The sequence below is a fragment of the Prunus mume genome, linkage group LG8, assembly GCF_029339155.1.
Source record: "Prunus mume cultivar Tortuosa linkage group LG8, ASM2933915v1, whole genome shotgun sequence".
In the NCBI taxonomy this organism is placed as follows: domain Eukaryota; kingdom Viridiplantae; phylum Streptophyta; class Magnoliopsida; order Rosales; family Rosaceae; genus Prunus; species Prunus mume.
The window spans coordinates 20,767,882-20,779,960 of record NC_142705.1 but is presented as its reverse complement, the minus strand read 5'-3'; the positions used below and the strand labels follow the sequence as shown (position 1 = coordinate 20,779,960).

The 12,079-nt window shown below is 36.0% G+C and overlaps 1 protein-coding gene across 1 annotated transcript; it reads right to left on the bottom strand.

The window, feature by feature from the left end:
* Positions 1-4,101: 4,101 nt before the first annotated feature.
* On the bottom strand, positions 4,102-11,556 carry LOC107881889 (TMV resistance protein N-like). Its single transcript, XM_089042902.1, has 6 exons — positions 10,981-11,556; positions 6,653-7,739; positions 6,286-6,558; positions 5,257-6,147; positions 4,488-5,169; positions 4,102-4,306 (listed from the first exon to the last, which is right to left on the bottom strand). Exons 1-5 carry the CDS (start codon positions 11,475-11,477, stop codon positions 4,507-4,509), a joined length of 3,411 nt encoding a protein of 1,136 aa, XP_088899028.1. The 5' UTR covers positions 11,478-11,556; the 3' UTR covers positions 4,102-4,306; positions 4,488-4,506.
* Between the last annotated feature and the right edge of the window lie 523 nt (positions 11,557-12,079).

Genomic DNA, 12,079 nt, shown 5'->3' with positions numbered 1-12,079 from the left:
TTAAGTGGGTGTTGAAAGGCAGGAAGTACAGAAGAGGTCTGAAGAAACATGAGGTCCTAGAGTCTAGGCATGCTTACTTATGGTAGCATTTGAGGGGGTCAGCGTTCCATGGATGAGGCAAAGGTTTGTCGTGGATATCATGAAGCTGATAAGTGTCTGGGCGGCAGACTTTGATAATCTCATAAGGGCCCTCCCATGATGGTCCCAAGGTGCCTTCGGCGGAATTCTTGGTGGCCAAGGAAACCTTGTGCATTACCCAGTATCCCGTCTTGAAGGTATGAGGTTTAACTCGGGAGTATAGTAGTATTTGGCGATACGCTACTTGTAGGTGAAGTTGTGCATGTTGGTTTGGTCACAAACTTGTCAATTAAGTCGAGGTTCAGGGCCAACTACTCGTCATTGGGTCGGCATTGTATGCAGAGGTTCAGTAAGATGGTTGGCCAATCTCTATAGGAACAATGGCCTCGGTGCCGAAGGAAAGGGAAAAAGAGGTCTCACCTGTAGATGTATGAAAGGTAGTGTGATAGGACCATAGGACTTCCGGGAGTAGTTCAGGCCAACAACCCTTAGCCCTGTCAAGTTTGGTTTTTAGTGTCTTCTTGATAATTTTGTTCACAACTTCGACTTGGCCATTGGATTGGGACGATTGCGCTGCCTTTGGCAGAGTAACGGTAAATGTGAGAAAATAGTTACCCTTTTTACTAGGGTACTGTTCCCTATTTATAGGGAAGTGAAAATGGTGGAAATTAAGTGCTTATAAGAATACTGTTTTATGATTACTCTTTTTTCGGTTGAAACTGTTGTATGACAACTAATCACTAATAATTGGTTAGTCTTCTAATTGCATACCAGTTCTTCTAAGTATCATTGATAATTTTTAGTAGATCATGAACTAGACAGTGTTACTTCTATATTCTAATAGATGACTAATTTACTCTGATATATGATCTCCCTTACTAATTTTTGCGTCTTGAGAAAATAAGTTAAGGATGACTTTGCATTGCATTGGACTTGTCATTGTACATTGACTATTGATGTATGATCAAATAACCATGCCCTTGATCCGTTTTCTTGGCGGGTTTTAAAAGTTTAAACATCAGCAGAATGTAAAGAATGTGATAGAAACGTACTGTAGTGTGGCTTCTTGAATTTGTCAGTGTAATTAGAAGGAATGAAGTTTGTTATTTCCATATTTGTAAGGGGGCGAGTTCATAAGTTCTTATAGAGTGCCCATTTCCCATGCATATCTTCAAACCATTAAATACTGACTTCGATCGCCTCAAATCTTTCATTAACGATTAATATAATGTTTATTGGAGGGAAGGCTAACATGAGTTTTGGGCTGGGGTTGAGTTTATCCACAGAATTCACCATTTTACACTGGTCGATTCCCTCAACGTCTCAGTGTTTAGTGTATAGATAGATCATTGTGGATTTGACATTGCTTGTGAGCGTAGAACAAATAGAAATATTTGTTCCAATATAGGACCGCACAAAAGTAAGAGTTTCCCTAGACAGATGTGTTCTAATTGTATGATAAAACTCTTTTAAGATATTGGTTACTTCGCTTGTTTTGAAGCTTTTGGAATGAGGTGAGCTTTATGTTTATATTACTTGTGGGCTCTAATGTTGCGATCAACAGGAGTGTAAATTAGAAGTTCTCTAACAGAAAAATTCACGAAATAGGGTGCCTTTCATGCATGCATATACTGTGCCTAGTATGTCCTCTGATCCGCCTCATTGAAGCTCAAATAACTTCATTTACTAGGTTTACTTGCCAAAAACCTGTGAAACTGAGTTGAAAACGAAGGATGCAATGGAATAGCATCATCCAATTCAATGGTCATTGTCATGTGAACTTACTAAATTGTGTTTACTTTATTGTTGGATGAATATTAAACTCAATAGTCGCTATATAGGGTCGCAAGAACAATTGTTTTACAGGACTTTCTAGGAAAGTGAATCAATGACCTAGGTTGCCTAGTTTCAATAGCTTTCCATTCCTTTAGAGGAAACTTTAGCTTGAAGCATGAACTTGCCACACTCAATGCGAAGATTACCCTGCTTCTGTGAGCATGCAATCTATTTGACCAAAAAGAAAAGAGAGTGAAAAAGAAAAGGACTTCTAAAGCTTATCGCTAGTCATCCGATGGCATCCAATAATAAATCAATTTATTGGAACGTTGAACACATCCCGGAAAATTATATCACCTTTTGGAGGGTGAGAGTGGAAGGTCTACTCCTTAGAGGGTTTGAGCGAGGTACAAAACTACCGCTTCTATTGTAAATAATCTTCAAACTCTTATAACTGCAAATAGTGAATAGTCTCCTTCCCTTGGGATAGAAACTCCAGTTTAGACCACTAACTAAGGAATAGGGTTGCATAGTGTCTTTAGCAAAAAGCACCATAATCAGTATGCTTTGCTCTCAAACCGCACCATTAAAAATGTTGTGACTTGAGCAATAAAGAAGACAATTATGCTTCGTTGCACGTTAACTAAACAAAAGATTACATGAATCAGTGTTTTATTGTACTAAGCCAGAACGTTTTTGGTGGATTCATTATCTGACCTGTGGAAAAAAAAATAAATTTAAAATTTTGTTTTTTTTTGTTTTTGTTTTTGTTTTTGTTGAGGTGTTGTGTCTATTGGTTCATGATGCATATTTGTGCTAGAGGCATACGGTGGTTCATTATGAATAAAAGGTTTACATGCGCTGTACAGATTGAACATTAGGAAATTCTTTGTTTGTTCCCAAATTATATGTTCATTGTTCCTCCAGTCAATGTTTTTTTTGGTCTGAACCACGAGGTGGTCCTAGATGGGCCTCAACTATGGGTAGCACCTTTAAGCCTTAAACACAACCCAGACTAATCCCCACTCACACCAGGTCGGCCCGTAAGGGGTAAAATGCTGGCGAAAGTGGTGACTCCATACGAGAGCAGGGGTCGAACCCCTGACCTTCACTTAAGGAATGAGAGTGCCGAACCACTCACACCAACCACCTTGGTTCCTCCAGTCAATGTTTTCATTGGTTCAATTAATGTTGAAAAGAACGATAGTGGGCGCTGGAATATCAGCCAATGAATCAGAGGACACCAGGCAGTTTTTTTTTTGCTATTGGTGTTTTTTTTAATATGTATATATTTAGGAAAAAATACTAAGTATTGGGACAATATGGCTTTTTTTTCTGGGGCTCACTCAGGCTGGTCATCCAGATCAGTGTACAAAGGGTAAGTGATAGGAAATGTAACTTATCAAAAAGTATAGTACTGTTTGATAAGCTAACTGAAAATAGAAATGATCATCAATAACTCAACTGAAAATATAAGAAAAAGTTAAAGGAATATATTGTCAAATTCGGAGAATTTTGTGGAATGTGAGACCTTATTCCTTATGAGGTGTTTGCTAGAAAGAAAAAAAAAAGAGTAAAAACTGTGTTGACCCTGGGGTTTTGCCCCACTTGGTTTCTCCACGAAGATTTTAACGAAGTCATCATTAACATGTGAGTTCTTATAACGTTCCTATGAATTTAATTAAATACCATCTTTTCTGTATAAAAAATAAAAATAAAATTGCGAGACTTGTCTGATCAAGGCTAAGGTCTCTCATTTCAAAAGAACTGGTCCCAAAAACGGCATTCAAAACATACTTTACTTTTGATTTCTTCTTTTTAATTAGTACTGAGCTGCTTTGCTTTGTAAGTTCTTCCAGCTTTTGTTATAGTGAAGAGTTTTAATAGTTTATCACTCGTATTGATAAAGTGTTTTATTAGTGTATCAACAACAATAATATGTTGTTTCTTCTATGGATCAAACACTAATGAACAAATTAATAAGTTGCGTTTTAAGAAGATATTTCAATATTCTTTATAAAAACGATATTATTCTACTTTAATCTAATCTAAACTACGGGAAGGGAGATTTGAACTCAGGTGCAAAGTGGAGGAGCACATCCGCTCTAGCCAACTTGGCTAAGCCCACGTTTGAAATAAAAATATTTCAATTTAAGAGGTCTAATATAATGTTGAAGTAATGAGACATGGTAACCACTATGATTGAAAACATCATTATTAATACTTTTTATGCATAAGATGCCTCATAGTCACTTAATGTTTAAATTCTTTTATTGTAATTTTTAATTTCCTTAATACTCGGTGCTTCGAAACAACGTATTAAGAAAGTACATAATGAGGCCACACTTGCATTGGGAGGAAGGATCATTACTCTTGTTGTCCTAGTTGTGTTGGCTCTCATTGCTGTTGTGGTTCCATTCCATTCATCTGTTGAAAATCAACAATTTTATCCCTACATACAAATGAAGTAAAGCAAGCCATGAGAGAAAAACTAAGACAAATTTAAGAGGGAAAAAAACAGCCAAGATTACGCAACTGAAAGTGTTATGAAAATGTAATTTTGTAATTTGATTGATGAATTCCACATAGAACAGATTTTATTGACCTTATATGAAAAGGGTTATCAATAGTACCACTTGCATCCACTAGCTCCTACTTGTTTGTATAAGAGGGGAATTCTGAATCCACCTCAGAAATGGTGACATTGCTTCGGGTCCGGCGGCTAAATCTTGGGTCAAGCTCTTCCAAGTCTCCCTCGTACACCAGACGAGCTGCACACTGCTTCACTATTACTCCATGGCCAACTCTGGCCATAATTGAAAATGTAATCTGACCAAATATACCTTGCCACCACTCTGTGCCAGAAGGCAATTTAACCTGATCGCTGATACCCTTCCACAACTGAGGAAAGTGACGAGGAAAAAAGAGTACCCAAAGGTGATCAGACACAGCTTGGCCCAACTCTGCATTGAGAAACACAAATGGACGCCTACGTGCTGTCATCTCCTTTCCATTGATGTCCACTTTGCAAGTAATAATATGTGTATAATTGTAATCAAATCTAGGATACTTAAGAGCATGGTCGCAATTAGGTGATCGTTCCTGGATTGCAAAAGCAATGCACACCGCGAATCCCATCCATTTTTCAGTAAACCAACCTGGACATAGCTGCACACTTAATGGATACTCCACACTTTGAGGATTGAACCACTCCTCCTCATTGTATATATATTCAGCAGATTTATGATTGAACCACTCGGGAATTTCATTTCCAGGAACAACAAATTGAAATACGTCTTGAGTAATAGGGACTTCCTGCATCATAAAAAAAACAACGTCAAAACACTTAAGAAGCCAACATATTATTTAGTGTGTGAATGAGATAGAGAGCGCGAGAGAGACCCCAACGTATTGTTCCAGTAATGTAAATACCAAACTCCTAAAATTGTGCATCTCAGCAAATTTGAAGCAGTTGATACATTGTGCCCGTAACAGCAACTTGCACCTTTCTGTGGAACCTCTGGCAATTCTTTCTAATGAAATACAGTTATCAACAACTGCTATTACTGTTTGTGGAACCTCTGGCAATTCTTGAAGCCTCTCGCAATACTCCAAGTTAAAAAATAGAAGTCTAGAAAGTAGAGAGATGCCGTTGGGTAGGCTAACAAACTGGTTTCTACTGAGATCTAGGTCGGTTAATGAGGACAAGCAGCTAAGGTCATTAGGGACTTCCAAGAGATTGCAATCACTTAGAGTAAGTTTTTTTAAGGAAACCAAACCAGATAGAGAAGGCAGCAACAAAGGCGTGGGAACACGACGTCTTATTAGAAATCGCTGAAAAAGGGAGAGAAATAGCTGAAAAAGGGAGAGCAAATTCCAAAATTTAGGTGATGGTCCTTTACATCCACGAAAGTTTAATACTGTGAGGCTTTTCAACCGAACAATGGAGGAAGGCAGTTGTCTTATGGCAGTTCCACTCACATCAAGCTCCTCCAAACACTCTGCATTGCCCAACTCATTGGGCAACTTTTCGAGCTTTGAGCAGCCAGAGAGATTAAGAACTTTGACAGATTTTAAGCCATACACACTTCTTGGAAGATGCACAAGACTTTTGCAATCCTTCAAGTTTACATGAGTAATTCTTTCAAGCATTCCAAGGGATGGGTCGACCTTATACAATCGTATACAACCTTCCAGAATCAGATACTCAAGATTTGGAAAGCCTCTAAAGTCTGGGGTGTTGACAAGATTCAATGAGTGGCTGAGCTTAATGACTTTCAAATTGTATAAAATCTGTCAAAAGAACACAGAAAAAAAATTGTCTTCAAATTCTATGAAAGGCTGTCAAGTAAGAACATATAAAATAAAAATAAAAATAAAAAAAAGCTTCGATGTTTAAGGGTAATAGAAGATTAAGCAGCAATAAGATACCTTAACACCCGTCCAAAAAGATTCAATGTGACTATGGCACATGTTAAGTTCTAGTAGTTTCTCTGGGTTGAAATGTGACGGGAAATATTTTGAAGGATACCCAGCCCATTCAAGACTTCGTAAATTATCAGAGAGATATTCAAGATCATTAGAGAGGTTCACATTAGCGAGATTGAGAAGTCTCAGTTTCTTCATCCTTGAAAAGCATTTAGCATCCCCGTGCACCACTGGCCCAGTTTTGTCCATGGTTATACTTTCTACTGCATCTGTTCCCTATCAAACATGCACGGATAAAGAATAGTGAAACTCATATATAACTAACATATGAAAAGAACTAAACTCATTCGTAAACTAAGAGTCCCCTTACTGTATTTTTGCTCAACACATGCTTGGCCTCTTCATGGCACCACAACCTGCTGCGATTTCCCGGCTCATCAAGACACTCTCGATTGACTATTTCACGACCCATCTCTTGGAGCAATCGATGCATCCATAGAGTGCCATATGAATTAGTTAACAGAGATTTCTCAATGATGACATCTATTCCAATACTTGCACAAAAGCCGCAACTGTCTAGGATTTCGATAACTCGATCTTTTTTCTCCCCGTTAAAGAAACATGCAATGTCTAGGAAAATTTTCTTCTCCTTGTCATCTAGATCATCGTAACTTATTTGAAGTGTCCCCAAAACTGCGTTACAAAGATCCCTTAGTTTACCCAACGCACTGTTCCAAGCAGTTACATGTCTTCCACGCAAAAAACTCCCCAAAACTTTAAGAGCTAGTGGAAGACCATCAGCATAACTCACAACACAGCTAGACAAATCAATATAATTTTTTTCAGGGTGGTCTTTTCCAAATGCTTTCCAACTAAAAAGCTTAAGAGCGTCATCATGATTTAGACGTTTGACATGAAATCTTCTCTCCACTCCATGTTCAACTAACAAATGCTCATTTCTAGTTGTAATAAGAACTCTACTCCCAGAGCCAAACCACTCTTGCTTTCCAGCCAAATAATCTAAATGGTCTAAGTTCATCACATCATCGAGAATGAGAAGAACCTTTTTGTGATGAAGTAATCTTCTAAACATTGTAGATCCTTCATGAACATCAAATATGTCAATCGTTTTCATCGATATCCTTGATAGAATTTCTCTTTGTTGGGATATTAGACCACCTTTTTGAACATTATCACTGACATTCTCAAGAAATATGCTCAATTCAAATTCAGGAGAGATTCTCTCACGAACAACTCTGGCAATAGTTGTTTTACCAATCCCACCCATACCCCATATCCCTATAAAGCGAACATCATCGACCCCTGCACCTAACAATAAATCAATTGAGTTCATACTTGAGTCTAATCCAACTGAGTTCTCCACAGAAGTGAACAATGTAGGACGTAATCTTTTCCATATCACATCGATTATATCTTTGATGAGCAAGGTTTCGTACCTATAACATATTAACATAAATATCAGTCGTATCTCTAGATTTTAAGAAAGGTTGTCAGATCATATATAAAAGAGTTTTTATCACAAATGTTCCCTGATGTGTGTCAAATTATCACCTTTAATCATTTATGTTTTTTTTTTTCTGACATTACCAGTTCTTTATGTTACAAATCACACATCAATTTGGTGATGCCATTAAGTTCCGTGAAAATTTCTTTTAAATTAATGACGTGGCATGTATGTAGTGCTCACATATCCAAGGAGATAATGCTACATGAAACTAAATAAAAAAATATTTTTTAAAATAATAATTTCACATTTAAAATCTAAAAAACATTTTTTTTTAAGTGGCAGAGCCCCTCGTCTCTCTCCCTCCACTCTATGTCCCTCTCTCTCCCCCGCTGTCTCTCACTCCACCAAAATCCATCTCAATAAAAAAAAATTCCCACATACCCCCCTCATCCTCTCCTGAAGTAATTTGTAATCCAACAAAACACTCCCATTCCCCATCCTCCTCTGTGTTTCTCTTTCTCTCTGCCAGAAACCATTGAAACAATCGCAACCCAAATGAGATTTAAATACAAAAATTAAAACCCATCGAAAAACTGTATCTTTTCTTGGAATTTTTGACACAGCTAGAAGCAGTCCACAGAGGAAAAAAAGAGAGAGAAGGTGGGGTTGGGCATAGATTGCGGGTGGAGATGGGTCGATCGGGTTGTGGGCAAGAAAAAAACCTGAGTTACGGCACAGAGAGAGAGAGAGAGAGAGAGAGAGAGAGAGAGAGGGTAGAAGGGGAGAGAGTGGGGAGAGAGAGGGGCGGAGTAGAGATGGCAACGGGTCGGATAGGGCCGGGTATAACAATACCATTCCCGTCCCTGCTCTCCGTTCCCACCCCGTCCCCAAACCCATCCTCCTTTAATAGGTTTCGGAATCCCATCCCCGTTCTCGTTAGGGAACTATCCCCATACCCGAACCCCCAATTTTTTTTTTACATAAAAAATATTTATCATACATTTTAACATTAAGTTTCATATTAAATTTACAAATTTATAAATAAACCCAATCCTAGACATGTATTTATAAAAAAACCCAAGCACTATTTAAACATAGAAACACACCAAAATCAACCCCAAAGTCAACTTTTTGGGTGTGTTTATAAATGGGTTTTGAGTGTGTATAATGATGGGTTTTGGGTGTGTTTATAAAGTGCTTTGGGTGTTGGGTTTTTTTATAATTTCAACCTTCATTTTGGGTGTTTTAGTGAAACTCCCTATTAAATTATCATTCAACACATCCAAATTAAATATAAAGTTGAACTCAAGTATTCAAAATCACATCCATATGAAATTCCAAAGAAGATTAGGAAGAATTAGGAGAGAGAGGTTAACTAAAGTTAAACATAAATATTATAATTATATATTTATTTATTTTATTATAAACATATATATTTTCGGGTCAGGTTCGGGGATGGGGATGAAAATACCATCCCTTCCCCATACCCGTCGGAGATTTTCAAGTTCAGAGATCCCCGTACCCGATATTCGTTTTCCGTTTGACTCCAAAATCTCCCCTCGTTAGGCTAGGGGACCCGACGGGGACCCACTCCCATGAGGATTTTTGCCATCCCTAGGGCTGAGAGGAAGAGAGCTTCAACTTAAAAAAACCAATTTTAAATATCTTTTAGATTTTTATGTGAAACTATTTAAAAATAATAATTTTATCTATTTAGATTCACATGGCATTATCTCATTGGATATGTGGGCCCCATATATAGGCCACGTCATCAATTTAATAGTAATTTTGACGGAACCTAACGAAATGGACCAAATTGATATGTGAAGTCAGCAGGTACTGGCTTAATGCTATTTGGACATTTTTTCTTTTTATGCCAAAGTTAAGAAGGGAAAAGGGATAAACTCACACACATGCGTGTACAGTGGTGGCTTGAACCCATAATCATTTGGGATGACCAATCCAACTAACACCTCATTGTCATCTAATTTGGACACTCTAAATATTTTGACCACATTTAGTTGACCACATTATGTGGTAGCTAATGTTTTTGTGCCATGTCAATTAAAATTAACACATGTGTTAATATCTTTTATTAATTTTAATCTTTTAATTATGAAAAATAATGAATAACATTTTTTTTCTTATAATAATAATTTTATTAAAAAAAAGGAGTTAATTATGGATATACTTATAGACAGGATATCAAGTCTTCGAGAAAGGTGGAGTAACTAATGCATATTTTTTTTTGTCTAAGACATTTTTCATAATTAATATGTAGGTGTAATCTTCATGCATTTTATATTTTTAGTTTTAATAACTAAAGCGAATGAAAAAAAGGCAGAGGTGGAGGTAACTACCACATTGTAAGTCGGTTTTAAATTTTGAATTTTGTTTTAATTTCTTTATTTAACTAGCCTCTCCACACGTGCTTCCGCATCTGCAAAAAGCTTTTTTTAAAAAATTATTTTATTTTAGAATTAAAAAAGATAATAGGTAGTTGTGTTCTATAAAAATAGGATCCATTATCTGATTTTTCTTTTAATTATTATTATTTTTTAATATAAAAAAGTGTGAATTTACCATGTTATCCTCATTTAATTAATAATTTTAATTCTTAATGTTAGCATTAACCAAGGGCATTTTTTGGTATTGTAAATGTTTTACCATTCTCTACCTTTTGCTATATATATATATATATATATATATATATATATATATATTATAAGTATTTCACCATTTTGCCCTTAAAATGTTTTTTTTTCGGGGATACCCTTAGAATGTTAAATGGATATAACTTTTAGCAATTTAGTTAATCAAGAGTATTTTTTAGATTTTTGAATGTTTTACTATTATTCTATGTTTCTGCCTTTTATATACTAAGCCCCTTTGCTTATGTTTTTAAATTATTTTATTTTATTTTAGAATTAAAAAAGATAATGGGTAGTTTTGTTCCATAAAAATAGGACTCATTATCTAATTTTTTTCATAATTTTAAATTTTAAAAATAGGATCCATATTATCCTTGTTTTACTAATCCTTTCAATTTTTAATGTTTGAGTTAACGAAAAGCTTTTTTTGATATTTTGAATGTTTCACCATTCTCTGCTTTTTGTTTTATATATAGATATAGATATAGATATAGATAAATCATCATATAAAAACACGGCTACTCTTTTCAAACTTTTTAAGAAACTTTCCTTGGAAAATAATAAAAATAAAATGTATACCAGTCCTTAGCCTTCCACCCAGAGAAATCTGCCACTTTCGCCAACGCATCTCTCCACTCTTGCACCTTCGTTTTGTCATCCGAACTAAATCTTTCTTCTAGTTGTGTAAAGGCTTTCTCAAAACACCCCGTTTGTTTTCGTACATGAGATGGATCAACATGATAGAAAATTGGTAGAACTGCTTCTCTTGCTTCCATGAATTTAAGAATGTGTAGAAGTTCATCCAAGCACCATGTTGAGGATGCATAATTTTGTGAGAGGACAATAAGCGCAAACCTTGATCCTTCAATCGCAGCAGTCAGTTCTCGAGAAATAGCTTTTCCCTTCGAAATTTTAGACTCATCCCTGAAAGTTATGATTCCTTGAGCTCTCAATGTTTCATATAAGTGGTCTGTAAAGCCCTTCCGAGTGTCATCACCTCTAAAACTGAGAAAGACATCATATTTCCATTGAGGTGTTGTAGATGGAGAAAATGTAGATGCTCTTTGTGTGTACATATCGCCACTGGAACGAACTTAATTACTTAGCTGTGGCAATTTCCTGAAGATTGTGATCAAATCCACTGCAAGTAATCCCAAAAGTTTTGATCATTTAAGAAGTCCCTTTTCGACTGCAGAAAATAGTAGAAATGTTAAAATTAATGCAAACTGACCTAGCAAAGTCAGTGAATCCAAAATATCATGATATCGAAGTATGCTTTAGTATAAAATAATCAAATTGCTGTAATATAATAAACTGACCGAGTAAGGTAAGTCGGTTAGAACTCTCCTATATATAGGCAAAGGTGACGTTGAGCAGGAGCAAGGTGAGCAACAGATCAAAAGTCTCACTTTCATGAGGGGCCCACAATTAATATTAATACAAATTTAGTTAAACACTCGATCTTCGACATATTCTTATAGGGAAACATTTATTTAAAAACTATAAACACACCCAAAAAAAAAACTCAAAAATCGACAGTTGCACATTTTTTAATTTAATTAATAAGATGAAATACTTTTATTACCCTTTTAACATAAAATTGGAATTCTAATCCATTTATCTGGAGTTGAAGCCATAGCGTAAGTCATTTCACGAGCTCCAGTCTCTTATCTTCATC